The 23,526-nt window shown below is 40.2% G+C and overlaps 3 protein-coding genes and 2 long non-coding RNA genes across 7 annotated transcripts in view; 1 reads left to right on the forward strand and 4 right to left on the reverse strand.

Annotated features, from left to right (window-relative positions):
* Window positions 1–749, reverse strand: part of mtbp (MDM2 binding protein) — a 27,848-nt gene extending 27,099 nt beyond the window's left edge. The window contains exons 1-3 of the mRNA XM_030102887.1: window positions 617–749; window positions 238–318; window positions 69–142 (exon numbers count right to left, since the gene is read on the reverse strand). Of these exons, the coding sequence (XP_029958747.1) occupies window positions 69–142; window positions 238–318; window positions 617–683 (222 nt within the window). The 5' untranslated portion in view covers window positions 684–749. The remainder of the gene's footprint in view (window positions 1–68; window positions 143–237; window positions 319–616) is intronic.
* The window catches only part of LOC115396835 (uncharacterized), a 22,352-nt gene extending 206 nt beyond the window's left edge, over window positions 1–22,146 (forward strand). The window contains exons 2-3 of the long non-coding RNA XR_003932403.1: window positions 16,078–16,093; window positions 22,049–22,146. This is a non-coding gene — a long non-coding RNA (uncharacterized LOC115396835). The remainder of the gene's footprint in view (window positions 1–16,077; window positions 16,094–22,048) is intronic.
* On the reverse strand, window positions 1,778–12,841 carry zfat (zinc finger and AT hook domain containing). Its single transcript, XM_030102886.1, has 24 exons — window positions 12,686–12,841; window positions 11,643–11,801; window positions 11,136–11,294; window positions 10,758–10,877; window positions 10,425–10,535; window positions 10,198–10,320; window positions 10,030–10,094; window positions 9,494–9,582; window positions 9,169–9,243; window positions 8,727–8,875; window positions 8,489–8,580; window positions 8,111–8,259; window positions 7,122–7,920; window positions 6,355–6,481; window positions 5,948–6,180; window positions 5,678–5,759; window positions 4,817–4,936; window positions 3,465–3,638; window positions 3,292–3,380; window positions 2,892–3,030; window positions 2,693–2,799; window positions 2,423–2,510; window positions 2,195–2,292; window positions 1,778–2,116 (listed from the first exon to the last, which is right to left on the reverse strand). Exons 1-24 carry the CDS (start codon window positions 12,702–12,704, stop codon window positions 1,934–1,936), a joined length of 3,549 nt encoding a protein of 1,182 aa, XP_029958746.1. The 5' UTR covers window positions 12,705–12,841; the 3' UTR covers window positions 1,778–1,933.
* On the reverse strand, window positions 13,662–20,152 carry LOC115396834 (uncharacterized). Its single transcript, XR_003932402.1, has 3 exons — window positions 20,129–20,152; window positions 16,921–16,925; window positions 13,662–13,790 (listed from the first exon to the last, which is right to left on the reverse strand). It is a non-coding gene; the product is annotated as an uncharacterized LOC115396834 (long non-coding RNA).
* On the reverse strand, window positions 13,662–22,721 carry LOC115396831 (protein tyrosine phosphatase type IVA 3). Of its 3 annotated transcripts, XM_030102892.1 has the most exons (8): window positions 22,302–22,721; window positions 21,825–21,891; window positions 18,563–19,007; window positions 16,440–16,577; window positions 16,141–16,233; window positions 15,927–16,057; window positions 15,602–15,676; window positions 13,662–15,349 (listed from the first exon to the last, which is right to left on the reverse strand). In XM_030102892.1, exons 4-8 carry the CDS (start codon window positions 16,557–16,559, stop codon window positions 15,232–15,234), a joined length of 537 nt encoding a protein of 178 aa, XP_029958752.1. In that variant the 5' UTR covers window positions 16,560–16,577; window positions 18,563–19,007; window positions 21,825–21,891; window positions 22,302–22,721; the 3' UTR covers window positions 13,662–15,231. The 3 variants fall into 3 exon arrangements, with proteins under 3 accessions (XP_029958752.1, XP_029958753.1, XP_029958751.1); XM_030102893.1 differs by lacking the exon at window positions 21,825–21,891; XM_030102891.1 differs by lacking the exon at window positions 22,302–22,721 and having other exon boundaries at window positions 21,825–22,194.
* Window positions 22,722–23,526: the final 805 nt, after the last annotated feature.

A 23,526-nucleotide genomic window follows, 5' to 3' on the forward strand; every position in this document is an offset into this window, starting at 1 on the left:
TCTAGGGACATGTCGTTGCAATACACATCAAGTGTGTACACTGTTTTGAATCATCCCAAAAGACTCACCTGTGATTCTCCATGGCAAACCTGGACTGCAAAGTACCACCTCTGAGCTGCCGGGCTGCCACTGAGAGAACAAGCTGGAGAAACAGTAAAACAGGAGTGAGACGTGCAAAACAACCACACCTGAGTGTGTTAGGTAGCTACCGATGAGGTGAGATGAGGGTTACTGTACCTGGGAAGGCAGAGCTCCTCACTGATTCTTGAGCTGAGGTGTCCAGAAGGCTTTCATAAAGCTGCTTCAGTGGCTCCAAATCTGCAAACAGAGAGGTCTGCTGTCATCCCTTTTACAAGCTTATGTACAGTTCTGCATCTGTTAGCATGGGATGGTTCACCCGGGATTTAAACACGTTTCTAAATAAAACCTAAGACCGCAAGCAACAAACATGGGTTCTCATTTCTAGCACGTCACAATCATTTTAGCGGCGCCTGCCCCAGAATAATGTAAATAATAATAGGGAGACATGTTTGAAGCTACACGCTAACTTAACTTGAAGCAGTGTTAACTACAACTGATCGACCGACTTTTGGTTCAAAGCTGAAGCAAAACCTACATTTCTGTCCGTCCGCCGAGCTGTCGTCAGCTTGACCGAAGGACGTGATCAATACGTAGCGATCCATGACATACAGACATTAACAATAAAAGCAGACTGGTTTGTTGAAGTTTCCCGCACTGTCAAATTTCCCACCAGTTCTTCTTCTTCTTCTGGAAGTAGCACAAACACCATTGGAAGAGCGCCACGGCGACCTACTGGCCAGAGGGTGAACTGCACCAAAGGTTTATACCGTCTCAGGTAATACTACAATATTTGCCTTTGTTGTTAATTTTATTGGCTAATTAAATTCTTTTTTAGACTTTCATTTTATAGATTTTATTCTTACACAAAACATCATAATATAATAGTTATTGCAAAACAAGTTTCAAACGAATAGCACTTATACAAAAGAAATGTACTCTGGAAGCTTTTTAAATTCCTACAAGAGTATTTTCATGCTTTATCTAACTGGTGCCACTTTCTATACAGTCACCTGCTTTCTAATCCTTGTATAGAATGTATTCTCTTTGTGTTTGTATTCTTCATCAAGTAATTCTCCTGAGTCCTGTATGATATATATCTAGTCACAGTTCTTGTTTGAAGCATTTGATTTAAACAATTTCCTATGCTTTTTTTGTTTTTTTTGCTTGCTTTAAGTAAAATTTTGAGCAAGTAGGTGTCTTCTCTCATGGCTATGTATTTATTTTTTCCCAAGGACATTACACGCAAGGTGTTTGGGATTTAATTTCCAAAATAGTTCTTATGATATTGACATTTTTCAAAAATTCTCACTTTTGCACAGGTCTAAGAAATGTGTGAATGGTCCACATTTGCAACAAGTCCACCCTTCTTCCCACAGTGTTGCCGAGTTGTTACTTTTTATTTTTGGTGTTTTAAGAAATCAAGTGAAAATGTTTCCATCACAACTCCCTCAAAGCTGCACTTGTGGATATCTGTTGCATTTCATACATTTGGTTTCATTCAGTGGGTGAATGTATGTCTCTTTGTGACTGACCTGTGATGTCCAGGGTGTCAGTTAACCCTCCTCAGCTCTATATATCAGTAACCCTGAAATGGATAAAGCAGTCTTGAAGATGAATGGGTGAAAAAATATTCCTGGCAAACAGCTTTGGCCATCTCAGAAACTGAAGGGAGATCCACACATCAAAGATTGGCTCAACAAGATTTAATTTAAATATAATTTGCAAGTACAGAAAACATGCCACAAAATGTTGTTTTCATTGTTGTGTATCCGATAAATAACTGAAGGAAAGTCGTACAGAGTGATCTTTCATACATTTCCCATTATTGTCATGTTGTTTATAGATTGAAATGTTAGTTGATTTCGACTGTGTGTTCTTGAACATAGACGATATAGTGGTGGGCGTCATCTCCCTGAGTGAGCACCGTCAGCGCCTCCAGGCCCCCTTCCTCCACCACCATCACCTGGTCACCATCCAGGCCCCCGTTGGCTTCCAGCACCATCAGCTGGCTGCTGCAGTTATCGACTTCCTGCAACTTCAGCCACAAATCAGAGTGAGCGCTCTGCTGTGAAGAGTTATCATTTCCTAGGAATGTGGAGAAATGTTGTTTTACCTGTTGCACCACAGTTACAGTCCCTGGAGCCATGGCAACCATGGAGGTGACGGCTTCCTGTGTTTCTGAGCTGAATTCTGTGACCTGCTGGATGTTAACTGAACAGAGGAGACATGCAATTACTGCAAACTGTAATGTGATGCTTAATACTGAACTATTATAAACAACAAGCAGCACTGGATGCAGCTTTGCCTGATTTTGTATGATTATCACTGAAGCTGCTGTTACCGGTGTCCTTCAGTTCAGCTAATGGTGCTTCTGTCAGCTGCTCCTCATCCTCCACAGACACATACTGAGCCTCTACCTCCTCCTCCACCTGCGTATTTACACAAGGGTTAGAAAACCTCATGATATTTCACCATAGTTTTTATAGTTGAATATATTAGTTAGAAATAGTAGTAGCAGCAGGTGAGATATTTCAGTTTGTGGCAAAATGTCAAGCAGAATTGAGAAAAATAGTTTCAGTGTGTCTACTCCTTGTATTTTTATACAGCCTACCTCCCAGGGGCCTTCCACAACTTTCATGCAGTGTTTGCTCTTCAGATGACGGTTCAACTCCCACTTTGTCCCATAAACAAAGTCGCACTCAGGACACTTCATACCACCTAAACACAGTCACACAAAACTTACACATAAAGCCGAAATAAACCCCTGAACTCCCATGAGATCAAACATCACTTCAGAGAACAGAGTAGACCTTGCTGCTTCAGTTCATCAGAATCAGGCAGTCCGGGTCCGGCATTCTCGTATTTCTGGTTGGAGTGTTTCATGTTGTGGTGTCGCTTCAGAGCACCAGCAACATTACAGGAGTAGTGGCAGTGGGCACAACGGAATGGCTGCACAGAGGCAAACACACATCAAGTTATTTGCATGACTAAAAGGCCTATAAGAGAAAAATAAACATTTGATGGACACAAATAAATGCCCATAAGCAGATTTTCATTCATTTTCAAATTTGAAAAAAAAGAAAAAACAAGCAACAGAATGACCCGGATTGCACTTCAGTGCTATACCGTAATCCAAATGTGATACAGCAGAACATGAATTCTTCACACCCTGAGAGAGTTTAATGTGTGGATGCCATTGTGTTTCCTGACCTTGAATTCAGCATGCTGCTCCATGTGTCTGTGTAAGGACGGTCTGTACACTGAGGTGTAGTCACACTCCGAACACTGAAATCGTTTCCCTGCACAAACACAGACTCTTTGATTTTACATTTACAGTTACCTTATTCTTTCACAGGTTTAATATGAAGACAAAAGATGCGCACCTTCATCTGTGTGGCTCAGCCTGTGGCTCTTCAGCGTGAATTTCGATTTGAACTTTTTACCACACAGGTCACACAGATGACGCCTTTCTGTGTTGTGTCGATTCATGTGAGACTTCAGGTTGCTTCTGCTGCGTCCTGCGTAGTCGCACACGCTGCAGGTGTATGGCTTCAAACCTACACACAGTGACACATTTTTCAGATTAAATAAGGCCCTTTTAAAGGTGCTGTAGGCAGGATTCTGCATCTCTGCCATCTTGCTTAGGTTTACCTAAGCAAGATGGCGATTTGACCCATCTAAGATGGCCATTTGAAACCCAGCACAGCCAATCCGGTCCTGTTTTCTCTGACATCACGCCTTTATGCAAGTTAAGCCCCTCTCACAAGAACGTGCGACGAACGCCTCTCGACCAATCACGGTTAGAGCCTCATGGCCTCTTCTGATTGGTCAAAGATACCTGGAGCTGTCGAGATTCCTTTTCAGCTCAGAACAGAGACAGATGGAAACGCTGCGCCCTCGCGGTAGTGCAATTATGCTACACTCCTAAAGGATTATCAATGGGTACTCTAACATTTAATCCAAAGAAAACACAGAAAAATTAGCATTGACTAGCAAAATCCTGCCTACAGCACCTTTAATATAATGTCAGGCTATGAAATAAAATGTTTTATTGTTTGAATCCCAATGCGTTGAGAGTGTGCTTACATTGTTGCTTTTCACATTCAAGGGCAGTGACCGAGCCAGTAACAAACCCGAGCCGGATAATCTTTTGAAAACTGCAAGATAATGATGTTGGCCTTCTGTCTGCCTCGGGTGTAAAACGACCCCAACATGAGTGGCGCAAGAAAGGTGGGAAAACTAAGAGGAATACCAATGCATTTTCCCAAGACAAAATGCGAAGGTGATGAAGCTATGGAGCAAAAACACAGCGCAAACATCGCATCTTATAGCTGCAGGGATTTCAGGACCAAACGAAGATTCAATGAAAACTGAAATGTTGCACATGTGTATGTGGCTTGAATATAATGGCGTAGTAAACACACAAAAGTGTCCAGTTTAAAAAAAAAAAAAAAAACAAGCAAAGCAGATTGAAACTTATGTTGAAAAAGTTGCAGAGACCAACAGAGCGCTGTAACAGGAGGAAGAAGAAACACGAGGGATAAAAGGCACATCTTGTCAGCAAGGGCAGCTTTGTTTGTTTGGGTTTTCATCATACTCCAAGAAACATGACCAATTGGCCAGTTTCCTTCCGCAACATCTGCGCGTGTGTTTCAGGTCTCCTCTATCTTCCTGGAGAGCAGCCAGAGGGAAGAGAGACAGATGGAAGCTGGCTGAAAGCAGAGTGATCTCTCACCTTGGTGGGCCCAGATGTGCTGCTGAAAATCACTGCTGTTCTTCAAGAAGTAGGAGTCACAGTGAGGACACTTCTCCGCCCGCTGCACCATCAGGTTTTTACCCTGAGCAGGAAATGTGTCTGCATGGAAGACATGTTGGGATAAATGTCAGTAAGCCAATCCGTGTATCAGTGAGACGGATAAACACACGAACTACGTCATGCAAAGAAGTCCGTTATATTTCCTTCTTAGTGTGAATTTGGTGCCCAGATTTTAAAAGGGAGGCTTGAAAATGGCGTTCACAGCAGGAGGTGGGCCTCGCCAGGGGGCCTCCTGAACGTTTCAGGAGAAGCAGAGTGAAATGAAGTGGGGAAATGATTACATTAGTTCTCAATAGCAGATCAAAAGAATGTCCTGCATGTGTGTGGGGTGCTGATAGAGATGGCTCAGAGGCACTGCAGTTAGTAGGAATTTTGAAGCTTCTCTGAGGAAACCAACAGTAGAGAGGTGAACTAGGTGCATTGAAAAAAAGCTTTGTCGCTTGTTTCTACAGTTATATAAACTAAACACTTTCAAGCATATGCTGACTTTTAATTGTGGTGAAAACAGCATCTAGTTAAAAACACAACAAATGTAATTTTTATATACTTTGCTTGATTTTAATGATTTACAAGCTCAAATGATAATTTATGACAAGGAAAATGAGCCCATATTCCAATTTTTATAACACATACCTGTATTTTGAATCTAAAGAAGTTAGTATAACCACCAACCATAAGTTACTGTTGCTCATCATCATAATCCCTGACTTGGACATTTTCTGGTCATGTCTATTTATGTTTTGTGTTTTGTCTCTGTGTATTTGTGTTTGCTTGCTTTACCAGGGTGGGATGATTTGATGTGGTATTTCAGTCTGTGATTGGGATAACTTTTCCGGCAGACTGGACAGCTGGCGCTCCTTGTCTGTAAACGGAAAGAAGATAAAGGCGTCGGAATCTGGAACGTCAACATGTAAAAGCAAGAGCAAGTTTTCACGTCACTCAAAGACAAAGTAGATAAAGAAAGTGATTCTTCCCTGATTAGGAAACAGTTTGGAGACTCGATCAAACAGTTCCTGTGAACCCATTTAGTATCATCATTCATCAGTTTACCTTTTCGTGCTGCGTCCTCTGATGGGCTTGGAGTTTGCACTTGTCAGGCGTGGTGTATTTACATTCAGGATATGAACAAGGCAGCAGCACGCCGCTGTGTTTCTGCACCTGGTGCCGCTTCAGAGCACTTTTAGTGATGGAGGAGTAGCTGCACTTGGAGCAGTAGTGGGAGTACTCCTTGGTGTGCGTCCGCACATGGACGTTATAGTGGACTTTGTACCAGAAAAGTTTACCTGCGTGGCAGAGAGGCGTGATTAGACACAGCAGACGATGCTCATCACCTCACTTTGATGAAAATCCTGTTTAATAAATAGAACGGTTTAATCCAAAATGGAGAAGAAAACACAAAAAGCCTGTAAAAAAAAAAAAAAACCAGTGGAATTCAGATTCTTTTTTTTTTTTTTTACCACAGTACTGGCATTCCAGGTTTCCATAAATCTTCCTGAGCCGATGGAAAGTCTCTATGTTGAGTTGAGTCTTCTGAAGAGATGAAAACACTTGCTGAAAGGCACTCGGGTGGACGACCTCCAACTCCTAGCGGCAGAGAGGAACACGTCAAGGACGAAGCTCAAAAAAACACCATGGAAAGAAAGAAGACTGTCATTAGGACAGAATTTAAATATCCATGTAAAATGAAGTTTCAGTTATTTATATCCCCACAACAACAAAGCAAAAGCATCTCTTTCTTTTCGATTATAACTTTGACTTCCAGTTAAAAAAATAAATAAATAAACCCTCTGAATTAGGAAATATTCTGACATTTTGAGGTAATATGGGATTTTCAAGGTTTACAAGGTAATATTACACAGAATAAGTCACAAAAATGGACTGAAGGACATCAATTTACATACAATATGAAGTTTTACAGGCTAAAAATTGACACATCAAATCAATGGTATTCCAATTTTTTCTATGTACGTGCATATAAATAAACTGAAGAGGAACATATGATGGCAATCCCATGAAACATGAACCATAGCATTTAAATCATTGGAACTAATAAAGACTCTAAGTGCAAACCAATTGAGACCAATGCCCAACCATGTAAACTATTTCCACCCAGTTAAATCATTGCCATGAGAATGAATGCTCTGTGTGTTCATGCAATAACAGTAATTACTAATATAAATTCAACCAAAATGTATTATTGGTTTCCTTCTTGCTTCTACTTTACCTTCTCTGAACAGGCGCTCAGGTCAGACTGGTTTGTATCGGGGTTTCTCATTACCAGAGTATGTTCAACTGGTGTGTCTGTTGTTTCTGGAGTCCTGTTCTCTAAAGCAGGAGTGTGAGCGCTCTCTGCTGTTGAAGAGGTGTGTGTGTCCTCTGCACGACTGCCTGTACTCTCGGGTGTAAAGGTAGATGACCCTGCTTCCTCATTGCTTGTTGTCTCATTTCTTCTGGTTTGCGAACGTTTGAGATCTTCATCATTTTCCAGCTGTTCTTTTCCTGTTGCTCCTTCTGTTTCCTGGACTTTATGGGATTCACTTTCCCCCATCTCCATTCCTTCATTCACTTTCTCCCCTCCTGTACTTCTTTCTTCGCTGTCGTCTTTCTCCCCGTCTTCTTGGCACTCCTGAGCTACTCCATCCGCCTCCCTTGCGCCCGTCTCGATGTCCACACCGCCACATGTGGCTCCCTCCTCCTGAATCAGATGGTAGCTGCAGTTGATGGAGTCCGTGAAGGCCTGGTCCTGGTCCAGCTCGGGGTGAGACTCCAGGTGGCTCTTCAGTCTCTGGGAACTCACGAACTTGTCATCGCAAACGCAGCACACGTACATGAAGAGGTGCTTCATGACGTGAGCGGCCAGGGCGGCCATCTTGGTCGCAGCGTGGTCACAGAGCAGGCAGGCAAAGGGACGCTTGGGCCCGTGGACCAGCAGGTGCCGCTCCCTCTCCAGCTGGTTTTTGAAGTGGCGGTTGCAGGTGGGACAGTGGTACAGAAGCTGCCTGCGGCCCTGCTGAGTCTTCAGCCTGCATTAGGTCGACAAATAGCACAAAACAAGAAAATCAGTGTGATACTTGAATGTGGATCCTCTACAAGACTAGTAAATAACATCCTTCTGCTCCAGACCACCTAGCATTCACCTGTCTCTCGAGCTTCTGTCTCTCTAACCTCTCCAATAACCTATAAGTTTGAATAAATCCGCCCTGTGGATCAAACCTCAGCTGCTGGTAGCTCTGTTGAACTGCAGGGTCTTTCAGGTTGTGCCGCGTCTCCATGTGTTTCAGCAGGTTCTTCACGTCGGAGTACTTTTTCTCACAGAAGCTGCAGTGCTGTTTCACCTTCAGGTGGACTCGTTCTATGTGAACCTGCACGAGGACACAACACAGAATTATAATTAGAGCAAATGAGGCACTTTCACGTAGATAATATGTGATGCTGTAAATCTGTCAGCTGGATATAATGAATTTCTGGTCTGTAAATAACAATAAATAACAACATTAGTCTCTGATAAAATCTTTATCCTGAAGCTTGAGTTAATGCTAAGGATAGCAAAGCAGTAACAATATGACAGCTCTAATGAGGAGACTGCAGCACCTTGAGGTGTCCTGGGCTGAGGCAGCTGAAGGGACACTGCTGACAGCTGAATTTCTCTCCAGTGTGCTTCCGTAGGTGAACAGTCAGGTTAGCTTTAAAGGGAAAAGAATCCCACAAGTTTGTCAAATCATCATTTTTCCTCCAGTATTTTCTGTAAATACCTTTACTGACTGAAAAGAAATCAAATTTTACTATTACTCACAAATACAAACATGCATCAGTTGAATGACTCTGTTACCTTTGATGGCAGATGCGTAGTCACAGTGTGGACACTGAAAGGGTTTTTCCTGGGTGTGTGTCCTGAGGTGAGCAACCAGTGAGTGTCTGAACTTAAAAATCAAATTACAGAACTCACAAGTGAAGATCTTCAATTGGCTGTGAGGTAAACTGCAGAGAAGGAGAGAGAGAAGGAGATCGTGTCACAATGACCAGTTTAATATGAATGAAACAAACTAACCGAAGCTGTTCATGGACACACATTGTGCAGTGTGCGCCTTTATTAGCCCCAAACAGACAGCTTACTTTAAAGGGGGTTGTACATGTTTATGACAGTCATTGTAGATCCCCTCATCTGTACAAAAACAGGATTGCTACTATCTGCAACCTGTTCAAGACAGCTAAATCCTACACACTGGCCTTTTAACAAATATAGTACAAATATAAAAACAATTATATATTACTTGTGAGAATCCTGCTTGATAGAATATTCCTGGAAGCCTTTGCTGTTTTTTGTTGTTGTGGTGGCTGAGTTTGAGCTAGACAGAAAAAAAAACAAAGTTATGATCAGAGGAAAACATGGACTGGTCACAAGGCAGCCGTGAGAAACTAAATAACACTGAAATATTAAATGATCATGCACTTTACGAGACTGATCACAGAGTAAAGTTTGGAAATGTTTTTTTTCCTTTTCCAAATGTAATTATTGATCTGTAAGATTCAATATAAAATGCATTTTTGAATTTCATTCAAAACACTGAAAAAAAATGCATCGTCTTATTATACCACCTTGAATACTGCTCTGATTGAGGGTTGTCTTTGCAGGCAGGCGCTTCACTGGAAACGTCTTCTGCTGCATTGTGGGAAACTGCAGAGTGCTGAATCCATGAAAATATTTCACAAAAAAGTTAAAATTACAAGTAAATCTGAATAATTTTGAGATAATAAAAATTAAAAACGGTTATTTTTCATTTAAACCATGTTCTACACTTTTACATTCCACATTCCTAAAGAAGGGAACTCCTAGCATAGGATGAAATCAATATATTACATTTTTTTTTTTGAAATATTTCAGTGACTGGCTCATTTCTTTAAAAGGAAGCATTCCAGTTTATGTTGTTTTTAATTAACTTTCTCACTATAGTGCGCATTGCCAAAGTAACATTGAAAAGATGCAATGTGATTTATCAATGATAGAGGAAAGGCCAACAATGTGAATGATACAGAGCAAAGCAAACTCTCAGTGGAAAAAAAAAAGCCAAGAATGTGGTTTTTAAATGTGTCTGAAAGATCAGTTTAACATTTTGCATTATTCATGTGCCTACCTGAGTTTGAGCTGCAGACTGTATTTCAGCAGAATTGTCTTCAACGGGAACCATTTTTGAAATACCTGTTGAATAAGAGGTCACAAAATGTCAGTTTTTTGGGGGGTTTTTTTTCCAAAGTGGGTCAAAAGAAAAAGAAAACAAACACAAAGGCCTTTTAAAGCAGACCTGGGATAGTTTTGTCTTCTGTCAAAACAACATTGATGACTGTTTTCTTGATTTCTGTTGCTTGGCTTTTTTCTTTGGACTTGTGACTTTGTTTTTTCCTTGGTACTCTTTTTATCTCCATATCTGAAAAGAAAGAACAAGCCAGAAATTTGATTTAAAGCCATTTGTATTCTCCTCTAAGGAAATAAATCTGTAAAAAAAAACTGGGTTCTTGTCCTAAACCTCACCTTTCTCTCTTGTGAGTCCTTGTCTTTGGTTTTGCTTTATCAGATTTGAATCAGCACCTTCAGGATTCACAGTTTCAGAAACTTCACCTTCTGCTCCACTACAGCTGCTCCCTGAAAATAATTGATACATCCAAAATCCAGAATAAATAAATGCAAATCATACTAATTCATTGATACTTTATAATCTCCACAAACTGGATATTAACCGCCGCTTCCCAGACTTCCAACATTGACCCTTAATATTTCTGGTCGTTGAATGCATCTGCACTGCAGATATGAGTTTTGTTTTTTACTGCTGATACAAACTTCACTTTAGTCCCATCTAATGCTCACCATCCTCCTCTTCATCATTATCTTCTTTGATGCAGATGTGTTTGAGAATCTGTCGTCTGTTGCTGAACGAGCGATGGCAGCTTTTACATTCCAGCCCTGATACCCCATCGTGACTTTTGTCTTAAAGGAACAAAGCGATCACAATCAGCACTGTACAAACGGTTGGTTCAGCATAACACACACACAAAAAAATAGGTGTAAATATGTACAAAACACTTCGGTGACAGTTAAATAAAGTTTGGTAACTAACTACGGACACAAAACCAGCTTTCTGAAAAAATTGACAGTAATGCTATTGTTCAACGCCAATTCAGACTATGAAACAAAGGGGACCAGGTATTTTCGACCAAAATAAAATAGGGAGTGATAGGATCCCACCTTCAAGTGAGCTACACAATTGGTCTCTCTCCTTGTTGTCCTTTTTATTTTGCTCAAAACCATCCACTAAGGAGTGAGCGGTCATTCCTTCTTGTAAAACCCTTTTTGATTTCTTTGTAGAGCCCTTTGGTCGTCCTGGTTTTCTCTTCACTGGACCCTCTGTATGGACAAAAAAAGAGGAATACATTTTAAAGTCAGTGCTGCCTATCAGATATTTATACTGACCAACAAAGAAATTAACAGCTGCTTTATACACTTTGTTTGGGTGGACAAAACCAAAAGTAAGCTTTCATCATAAAGCCTTGTTCTTGTAATCAAATGAAGAGAAAGCACTTTGTTTCTTTTAACTGTTCACAATCTATTTTTAAATTTCAATCATATTTTACTTTTTTCTTCTTTCCTTTTACTTTTCTCGTTTTAATTTTCAACAGATTTTCTAAATTGCATAATTATTTGAAATACAAAAATGTTGTGATGGTGAGCCTTGTACTTCCAGATCATTCTGACCTGCCAGCTTCTCAGCAGGCTCTGCTTCAAGAGGCTGCAATGTAACAATGATGTCATCTGGAGACTCCTGCTCAGGATGCAGGTGGGCGCAGTGGCCCAGCAACTGAGTGTGACTGTGAGAGAAAAGGTTGCAGAGGCGACACATGAACACAGAGCCAGCTGTAGAGACAGAGGGAAAGAGAGAGAGGAGTAGTTTCAGAAGACAATACTACTGTCAAGTGAAAAATTATCATGTCATATGAATATAGTTGGTTCACAAAAATAAAAAGCACATATTTTGCACTGGTGTAGGCAGAACCCACACCTGAATCTAAAATAGAAGCTGTAGGATAAACCCAGACAGCCATTTATAACAGAAATCCCAACAACGTGTTTGAGTCAAAACAGTCCCATAAGGAGGAAGAGTCTCTCTATTGTGCTGTACTGGTCTCATCAGTAGATGGTGGAAGTTGAGGAAACTTCTGTCTGCTATTTCGTTCAAGATGTTTTTCGGTCTCTGATGTGTGAAAACGCAGGGAGATTCTGAGGTGTTTCAGTTTGTTAGACCTCAGAGTTGATCTGATGACATGTAACAAGCTGTTTATGCGGATGTTCTGTTGCATTTACAGTCCAATTCATTTTAACAGGTGTGCAGGGTAAAACATTTGAACACATCCATTAAAAGTGAAGACGTCAGCTTCATTAAGTTATTTCCATTCCAGTTTCTACTCTTTATGAAATCTGCTGTCAGTATGTGACAGAAAATCCACATTATTTTTAATATTCCTCTTATATTGATTGCTTGACTTCTGTAATCAGTATCTACTGGATCACATTGACTTAACAAACTAACAAATACGAGTCGAAGTCGTTCATTTTAGTGCGAAAAAAGGTTCCTATGGTTGAATACCTCATAAGCAGCTATACACGGTTCACGGGGGTGAATTTAAACCCTGAAAGTGGGCACAGAAAAGAGTTTCCCACCTAGACATTTGTTTGTTTTTATCTGTTCCAAGCTAACATGGAGACGCCACACACAAATTCGAGGTAAAGCTAATTCGTACCTGCTATTTGTCCATCCATAGTTCCCGTTGCCCAGAACGGCAAATGACACCAACTTATATATGTATAAGAGGGACTACATACAAGACGCCAAAACCAAACACCGAATTATCTCTCAGGTTTACTTTATGTCCGAAAATATTTCTGTCGAATCTGCCACACACGTCCTTCCACTCAGTGACAACAGAGCAGAATGCGAATACCGGGGATTACGACAGCGCTCCCAGTGGCTGGAGGACGGCACTGCAGCTCACATATGACAATGATGCAAGAGGTATTTAATTTATATTTAACACAATTTTATAGTGTGTTACCCAAATTAGGAATTATAAAAGTTTACCTTTTCATATGTTTCTGTTTTACTTGCTATGTTGGTTGTTTGTTAGCCCTTGTCATACCTTGAATGTATCAGCTCACTCTTAAGAGCTCTTTGTACTTTTTTTATTTATGAACATTTTATTCGTTGGAAAAATCACAGTTATCTGCTAATGTTTTGCAATAGTTTTGACTAATTTTTGAATTATATATGTTCAATTTTAAATTCAAACACGTATCAGCATGAAACAGACAAAATCCTTCGTGTTCAGATAAAAAGTTAAAAAAAAAAAAAATCATCAGTATTTGTTAAAGTTTGTTTGGCAAAATCCGAGCCAATTTTCTTTACTACTCCTAAACCACATGATGCCGTTTTTGGTCACGGATGTGTAATAAAGATAGAAGCCTCTAGGTGGTGACCTTTACAAGCTGAATGATCCTTCCACTTTAGCACTGGATTTACAGCAGTTGAAATACATTTACTACCGGCAGCCACATGGAGACTCACAATTCAAACTGAATATTTGATCTCTTGATACTTGATTTGAGTAATTCGAGTCCAAAGATTAAAGTTATTAAAAGTGCAAAACAAGAACATGCAACGTAAAACTAGCATGTGCAATGTAAAACTAGCAAAACATGCATGAATAGCTCTGAACATGAACAATGGCAAAACCTTTATTAAACAATGCAAAAATGTACAGACATACAGACAGTGACAGCTTGTTTCATATATTTAAAAAAAGTGTCTGCTCAGGTCAGTCCCAGTGATCAGTAAAATCTAAAAATTGTCTTTCTCTCACACAATGTCATGCACACATTATATGAACAAGATATATATCATCCATGATTCGATAAATGCTTTATGATAAAGACTGCCTAACTGTGTCTGCTGTACAGTCATTCTAAACATCTTTTGAAGTTGAAGACATTTTTAAAGTTGGATGAATCTATGATAAACAGCAGAAATTAAAAAAGTGCATGCTCGTTCTTCAGGAAAATTGATTTACCACTCCTTTTAAAATGAGCTTACAAAAGCAGTTGTTTACACACATCATTCAAGAACAATACAAATAAAAGACAAGTGAACATTTCAATACGTGTATGAAACTTTGCCTGGTCTAACCAGCGTGACGATGCACATCCAATAGTTGTGTTGATTTCAAATCTAAACTGCAGTCTCTGAATATTAGAGTCATAAATTGGCTGTAAATTAAAACCACATAACCAGGCAAGCTCATCAGCTGACGATCAAAACAAAGTGTCGACACTTAAAGATAACAGTTAAAGACATATGCTCATTGAAGGGGAAGTTTACGTCACCCTAACCTCAAGAAGAATAAAGTGGTGAATTACTTACCTCAAATATTATTATTTACAACTAAATTACACCTTTTTGTAAATTTATAATGTGTTTAATATACATTTATTTCTTCTGTTATCTTACAAATACGTGGAAATTTGTCTGGCGTTCAGATGCTGCAAACAAACTCTCTTTGTCAGTAAACAAAGCATAACATAAAGCACACCCAGATATGTAAACACATGAATGAATTGAGCACAGTGTAAAAAGCCATAATGAAACAATGAAAGTGAAAAAAATAATAATTTATGCTGCTTTGAGGAAACTGACTTTTATTGTACCTGTTGCCCGAAGGCAGAAAAGTCTGTGCTGAAGATGAGCCCTTGTATTATTTTCAATACAGAAAGACAAGAGAAACTGGAAGGAATACGGGTAATATAAAAATAAGTCTTCCAAAAGTGTCTCAGAGGGTTTCTCTTGTCATAAAATATTCTCAAAGTGACTGTTACAAAAACTTTATACCCTGACGTTCAAACATGCTGAGGTTGATTTGGGTTTGAGTGTTGACAAGCAATCAGCATAAAACAAATATGTCTCAGTCTGTATCTTTTTTCGTGTCCCCATGGGTCCAGACAAGATTTGTGATACGGAGCATGTATAATCCTTTCCTTAAATCCTCACACTGTCGGCTGTATAATGCAGCAAACCAACAACAACAAAAAAATGACAAACAACAAAACAAAAAGAAAATAACATTTTTCCAACACACACACACACACAAGAAGCTGATGAAGGTTCTCTATTTCTGAGTCTGCGAATACCGGTATCACTTGTGGTTTGTACGATCAGATTCCTGAGGAGTTTATTGAGGATGACAAGATGAATGAACGCTGTGTGTGCATTTGTGTGCACACATGCCTCGGAGTGTGTTCACATGATGCAACACTTATTCTTGTGTGTGTGAGAGTCTTTGAAGCGGAGTCTTTGCTTTGATCGGTATTTCTCCAGATAGGTGAGCTGTTTACTGTTGATCGCTCCACGACGTTTCCTAAAAGATACAAGGAAATATATTGCATGGGAAAGTATAGAAACATGCTGTCATACAGTATCATCATTGATAAATTTCACATTTGTCATGTGGTGCTGTTAAAATATCCTTTCTCTCTTTCGCACTAGGATCTTTGGAACTACATTCACAGATAACTTCAGCAGTATTTCACTTGGTACTTCTGTATGAAACCTTCAAAGCTGATGTGTCTCTTCTGTGCTGTTAGTTATAAGCACCCATAGAGGCACTTACTGTCTGATGAGTTGAATGGCATCCTCGTACTTCATCCCACTTTCGATCAGAGCCAAAGCAACAAGCACAGGAGCCCTGAAAGCATTCATAAACACATTGACATGCCAGTGTCTGTAGAGCCTGATGCATGAAAAAACCTTGTAGAGATTATCTCTGGTGCAAATCAAGAATTATCCTGGTCTATGTGTTAGATGTAAAAAAAAAAAGAAAAAAAAAAAAGAATGTGTTCTGGGTTTTTTTTATAGCGTGCTCTTAATTCACTAGTTACTTTATCTGTGTTTTCAGTTTTTTGAGTTAATATTCAGTTCAAATGAAGATCTCTAACCTTCCCAGTCCTGCCACACAGTGAACGGCTACACAGCTTCCAGGATCCTCCTGAAATTTCTTCTTCAGCAGACTCAGCCAGTCATCGACCAGCTTACTGGGCGGGGGGGCCCCATCATCAAAAGGCCAGTCCTTAAATAAAGAGCCAGGAGGACACATGACTGTCTCGTGTGTTTTTATTTTAGTACAGAGGTGCTGTGTTTGCCAGTCCTTACCACCACAGTGATGCCGTCTTTTTCCAGGGGTGTTTTATCGTAGGTGACGTCGCAGACTCGGACCACCGTCGTGGCACCATACCGCTTCAAATCCTGGAAGGAACGCAGTGAGGGGAGATGGTTCATTTGTCACTCATGCAGTTATTAAAAACCGAAAGCAGCTGTGCCACTCTTGTACACAAAACAATGCATTACTAAAATTATATTGAACAAGCATTGAAATTCCATGGATCAAGTCTGTGGCGGACGTTAATGATCTGTCGATTGTCATTCTGTCACACAGATCAAGCATTTCTTACCTCTATAAAGGAGTTGAGGGTGCTGTCTGTCGGGTTATGCGTGATGAGAAACCTCATGTTTTTGTGGCACAGTTCCACCGGAGCCGGACGGTTCATGGTGGCCAGTGCGACCTTTGACATCCCAGAAGAACCTCTGACCTTTGTGTGTCAACAGTTTGTGGTTAGTCATGAGCTTCAAGACAGAGAAAAATGTTGTGGAAATAATTTACAGTCGGCAATGGTTTCAAATCAGTGAGCTACATTTGAAGTACCTTCTGAAGTTGTGGAATAACTGAGTCTTGGAGAAAAAAAAAACAAACTAGATCTTAGTTAAGTTGCCCACAGGGATGTATAAATTACTTTGTTGGATTAGAATTTACATTACAGTTACTACTTCAATAGAGATAGTCAGAATTTGAAATGTATTAAAATTAACTTGTCACATTATTTGTAATAGTCTCTCTGAATTAAGATGTATTAATAATACACACAGCTGAGGCACATTAGCTGATCTCAGTGCCGTTTGGGGCAGTCTAATCACTTATTAAGTTCAGCTTCTGTTAATTACAGGAAGATGATCTTCAACCCGATGTTAGCCCTTCTCAAAAGAAAGAAATTCAGTTCTAAATGAAATGAGAAGCTGCAAGAAAATAGCAAAGACATGTTTAGGCTCATGTACGTAGTAGTGTCTTCAGTTCTTCACATCTGTTTTAAATAGTCTTCACTTACTCAAGCACATTCCCCCCTTCAGCAGTCTCAAATCGCTTTACACTATTAGTCACATTCACACACTAACGATGATAGCTGCAGGTGCTGGACCTCCATTAGGAGCAAATTGGGGCTCAATGACATCCTCAAGGGCGCGCTTGAATATAAACAGGACAAGATGGAGGATCGAACTCAGAGTGGAAGTGAGTGACGACATACAGAAACAGATGAATGCAACATTTTATGAAATGCTCATCTCTAAGATACATAGGAGCAGCTAGAAAGCAATGAGACACCTTGGTGTTGCTTCACCGATTGCAACTAAGTAACAAACACTAGCATGTGCGTGACTTGTTGTGTAACCAAAAACCAGTATCCAGATTATTTTTGTCTCTAAGGCGCAAAACTGCCTCTTTCTTCCACCACCTTTCTGTAAACAGGGCTGAAGAAGCACAAAAGAGCCCATTTTCTACTCAGACTTTTGACGTGAAAGCAAAGGAAACTTCTTTTAAAATGTCTACAGTAAATTAAAAATATCTGAAGAGTCACATGTTGTGGAGTCAAATAAATGAAGTAAAATTCTGGCAGAGGTTTAACGTCTGGCATGTATTTTGTATGTTGCAGAATTTTTTCAACATCACCAATACCAGACTAAAATTAAAGTTAAAGGGATATGCCTTAATTATACACGCAATACCATCTTATGAATTAATATAAAAGAATACAGAATTTCATGAATCTCTGTCATTGATTTTTTTTTTTATTAATGGAATTTTGAATTATACTGTTAAACTGTCGTAGCAGCATTTTTTTAATCTTTGTTCCCAATGTGCTCCAAACACGCTTGATTCAACTAAACTGTTGTGTTGTAGTCAGGCTCCTGCAACGTGAAAAATGCTCTTGGTTTTATGGTAAAGTGGTCCGCACTCTCACTATAAAGAGGGAATGTTTGATTCTGGGTTGTGCTTAAGACCTCTTTATATGGAGTCTTTATTTTCTCCCCATGCCTACGTGTGGATTTTCTCAGGGTAAAGAGTCCTAAATTGCTCGTAGTTTATGAGTATCTGAGTGTGTGTGTTTCTCTGTGATGGATTGGTGACCTGTTCACGGTAATCCCTGCCTTCACTTAACTGGTCGGCTTTGATTATCTCCAGCATTATTGACTGCTATTCAAAGGATGAATAAACATACTGGAACATCTAAAAAACAAAAATAACAGTGGACAACAGAATAACCACCAAACTGAAATAATTTTGAGAGTAAATCCTGGAAGCGGATTTTAGTTCGTCCAAAACTAATTTGAAAATGAAGATACCTGAGAATCCTTAAACCTGTGACTTGAATAATGTGAAATGTCATACCACATTATGAAAGTGGTGTTGATGTGTTAAGCATCCCTATATTTAGTCCAGATGCAGTCGATGGTCACGTCTCACCTTTAGCTCCAGGTGCAGCAGTAACCTGCTGTGTCTCCAACTGTTTTCACTCTTCAGAAACGTCTGGACTTCCTGTCAGTTCTTAACCTTTGAAAGGTTTCCTCTGATGTCTGAAGTCCTGCGGCTGTGATGGTTTTCCCATCAGCTGATTGTATTACGTAGTCCAGGAGGCTACAATGTGTCACTTTTCTCTTTGTTTTTGTTTGACCGTGTCCTTTGCCTCTCTCAGTCGCTCCCTCTTTCCTTCACTCTCCGGATCGCTTCCAGTCTGGAGGAGCTGCTTGTTAACCCATGAGCTGGCAGGTTCAGAAGACAAAGGCCAGTGGTCCTTCAGGGTTTATGGCCCCAGGTCGGCGTGGTGCAGCATCTTCCTGAAGAGGGTCTAAATGTGTTGGGCGTGGCAGTAGTCTCCACTTTGTCGCACAAACTCCATCAACCAGCGGTTCTGAAGAGTAGAAAGGGAAAAGAAAACTTCAGCTCAGACGGACATCTGCAGTATGAGAATGCTCTATTTCAAGTCATGTATATATTATCTAGATTTCTATTTGGTAAATTTGTAATGCACATAGCTTATATAGACTCTGACACATTTTCTGGGATTTTTTTTTTAGCTTGCCCTCAATAAGTTTTGCGGACGACCCTTGAGCATAAAATTGAAAGAAAAATCAAATGTTATGGCAGTAAAATCTCCAACACAGATGTCTACGCCCATTCATGCAGAAATGTCAGTGGTGACTGTTGTCATGTGAGGCACTGGATCTCTTTCGGGAGAAACTGGGAGCACAAAGGATGAGATGTGAACTGACACTTCCAATATAAAAACTGGAAGATGAGCTATTGACTGAGAAACAGCTACTCATATACAAATTTCAGCATATATGCAAGATATGTCCACCTCTGTATTAACTGGGAGGACTTCTTTAACATGGAACATTATAACATTATCTTTATATATCATGCTTTTCAACTTCCATCTTTGAGGGAATGTGGATGGATTATATCTACGTTAGTCAACACCAGCAGCATTTTTTTGTAAGTACCAAGCAAAGGGATGTTTGTTTGTGAATCCTTGTGGGATTTAAAGAAATTTGTTCTGCATAATTTTGCCTTTTGATCAACATATACCTTGACTGTGTGCTAGTGAGTCAAAATATGAGGGAAAAAAATTGTCAACAGTAAATTGTGAAAGTATTAGGCACAGGATCAGCTGAGGGATCAATTGATTTGCACTTTAAATCCATGCTTTACATGTTTTAGAATATTACTTTCTACAAGACAATAATGAATTCCTCATAATGCAAGAAAAGTATGTTTCTGTTGGCTCTCTGTGAGGGCATTTGGTATAGTATTTTCTGGTTGTTTTCTTCTCTTATCTGATAACAGAGATGTTCTTTGCCAAGAAAGCTTCAGCTCCAAAAGGCTGTGAGGAAACTTTAAGGTAATAATAGAAACGTCTGCTGAAGCTATAGCCGTACTATAATAACACTCAAGACAAACAACCAGGGAAAGCCAAGAGATAATCTCAGTAATCTGTGGCCACCTCTTCACCTCAGCTCTCTCTTTCACTTCACACACACACACACACACACACACACACACACACACACACACACACACACACACACACACACAATCATATTCAGACCTACACACTGACTCTTCACAGGGATTACAGCAGTTTGCTGACAGTCTGTTGTTAGGGGGTTTATTTTGTTGCCACTTATTAAGAAGAATTATTAACCATCTAGCTGAATTAAAAAATCAGACCCTTTGTGACACAAGCAAAACAACATTATGTCTAAAAACAGGACACACACACACTACTTCATCCACTGTTACAGAGACAAGACAAATCTTTGCACGGACATACGATCAACTACGTTTTTCTATAAAACATCAAAAACATCAAAAAAGATAAAATTTCATACCTTTACTGCACTCTCTATAGGTATTTTGCTAGTATTCATGTCAGAGTGACTTGATAGCCTATGAATGTTTACAGAGGCGTATGGAAAGCACCCAAACAACAGCAGTAATTCCAATTAAAACTCAATTTAGTTTCACTGTCAGTGTTGTCTTGTTTATAAAAACAGGTGTTTCCACAGACTGGCTGCCAGGCTGTCTCCCTGTGCTCCAATCGATCAGATCCAAAACAAGTTAAAGGGATAGTCTGGATTATTTAAAGTGAAGTTGTATGAGGTACACACTGATATTGTACTATCTGCAGCGGAGGAGTGTGAACAGAAGTTTATACGATCAAAAAAGGTTCAAGGAGATCAAATAAAAGGGCTATGGAAGTGATCTGTACCTTTTAAATATATTTTACTTTGTCGTAAGCCAGTATTGTTTGGGCGGAAACCATGACGTTACATCTTTATCTTCATAGCCACCAAAGTTTACTGATAAAGGCAGTGGTTTTACCCTGGTTAAAAAAAAAAAAAAAACTGCTCTTCTGCTGCCTTACTCAAGGACAGAATTATATTTGGGGGATATTTATCTCTTTTCCCAAGGAAGATGTGTCCACACCCCTCGTCTCCCCTCTGATTTACAACTGAGGCCTGACTCGGTTGGCATTACTCTGTGACGCTGGTGATTTGGGGTCACGGCGTACTCTGGAGATGTAACATAAAAACTGCAATAAAGCATCAGTTTTCAGGATAGGAGTAGATCAACAACTCACATTCAATCAAATTCATGTCTGACAGCTTTGAGGTGAGCAATATAACTGCTGCAGCTCCTCATCAAAAACGCTTGTCTGATGGCAAAGTAAGGGGCAGAAAGTTACTAATTAAACTTATTAATGTATTTTCCTTGTCAAAAGACCATGTTGTTTTCCAACACACTGTGTAGCTTTCAGTTTCTCTAATCTGAAGACATGCCAAACTTATTTACTTCACTCGTTTTCCCTTCTTGGCAGCAAGTATCTTATCCGGTCTCACTTGTAATGATCCAGATTATTCCGTCAGAATGAGTTCTTGATAAAGTGTTAGACACAGGTCCCTTCACTGTTCACAAAGTTTCCTAATGTGTCTGGATTGTGCGGCTGAATGACAGGCTGAGCTTGTAGGTTAACAGAGAGGCATGTTAGTAGTAGCCTCAAATAGGATAAACCCCACTACAGGGCATTCACTCTACGTCCAGTTAATACCCGCAGCTGAGGTTTACATTAGGACATACATAACTATTCAAGTCACTCTGTAAAATAAATAGTGCTAAATACCTAAATGCAAGTCATTTCTGGGAGCCTAGTTTCCCCTCTTACCTCAGTGGACAGCTTGGCTGCCGAACAGGGAAATCCACAAAGTACGACTGGCAGTTACACCAAAGCCCTGCAGAAGCAGCAGTCCTACAACAGTTTGAGAGCTGACATACAACCAGCTGACTGCCTGTTATAGTAAACTCATGTAGACGCTGAAGACCCGCGGCTGTATTTATAGCTCCATCCATACTGGCAGCTGATTCTATGACACATCAGATTTTTGTGAGCAGAGCGAGGACACTCCTGTCCTCTCAGCCTGTACCAGTGAAGCACTGTTATTAGCTCCATTACAATCTCTGGTTGCAAAAATACTGGAGTGAAAGAGATGTTTATGGATATGGTCTTTAGGTCTGTCACATCTAGTACAAAATTCTCAAAACATTTCACAACTTAAAACACGCTTGTGATTTTGTGAGAGCATCAGAATACTGAATATGTTTCTGAACAGCAACAAACAAATATACAAACATTGGTTCTTACCGCTTAGCTCTTCAGTGTCATCTCCAAACACAGACTAAACATCACTTCTTCTGCCTCTCTGCCACAGTAAAGTCAACCAGTCAACCAGTTTTTTGATTCTGGACGTCCACCAGTGAGAAGTCTGCAGCAACCTGTAGCTGTGCCTGAGTATGACACTGAACTATGCACCTTTCTCTCTCTCTCTCCCTCCCTCTCTCTCTCTCTCTCTGCTCCTTCTGACCTGCTCAGTAACCACTGCCACGTTCTGTACGTGCCACTTGGTTGCTCTACCTTGCTTGTGGCAGTGCAGTGTGGCGGGCTGGGGATCTGCTGGGAGCTGGTCTAATCAGGCTGAGCAGCCATCTGACCCTGACAGCCCTGTCACCACCAGAACACTCCACAGCTAATGCTCTTAGGGCAGAGGAGAGGTGCCTCACCCCACACCCACCCCCACCCTCCTCTTCTTCCACTCCTTCGTCCACTCGTCCTTTCCCTCCTCCAGCAGCCACTTAAGAAGGGGTGCACTCTTTTTCTTGTACTCCCCCATCCACATCAGGTCAATAATTATAAGGTTTGGCTGTGGAAATCCAGCGTTTGAGATAGAACACAGTTATGAAATGGAAGTTTTTTGGTACGTCCCTCTTTTGAAATTACACCTTAGAAAGTTTCTGAAATAACTGGCTGCATACGTGTTTGCTGCAGGGACAGTTCTGGATGAATCCTTTCTTGTTTTCCCTCCCGGCTTCCCTCTCTTCCCGCTTCCCCTCTCATGAACCTTCTAAAAATAGACGGTCCTTTGAGCCACCAGGCAGATTGGACAAGTCAACCTGTGGAGTCTCAGTTCATAGAATTAAGTTTCTCTCTAAGAGACAATAGTCTCAAGTGTTTTTGTTTTCTTAACAACCAAGTCAAGACAAGTCACAAGTGAAGCCACTGTTTCATTACCACAACAAATCAGTCAATAAATGTAATTTAAAAAAGCGATTATTATTAACAGGTGTCAAGAAATGCCAATTAGGACAATTCTGAACAAAATCCAAAATGTTTTTTTTTGCAGTTGGTATTGTTTTTTAAGATAGTTTAATTTGCAAGGTTATGGTATGGCTATGCGAGTCCAGCGAGTCACAAGGCAGTCACAGGCAAAGGACTTTTTAAAGCGGAACAAGTATGGGCCTCGTCTCTCTATCAATCACTTTGAGTGGAGGTTAACAGAGAGTCCACCCACACAGCATGCTGAAAACAACCT

This window comes from Salarias fasciatus, chromosome 11, assembly GCF_902148845.1.
Source record: "Salarias fasciatus chromosome 11, fSalaFa1.1, whole genome shotgun sequence".
NCBI classification, from domain to species: domain Eukaryota; kingdom Metazoa; phylum Chordata; class Actinopteri; order Blenniiformes; family Blenniidae; genus Salarias; species Salarias fasciatus.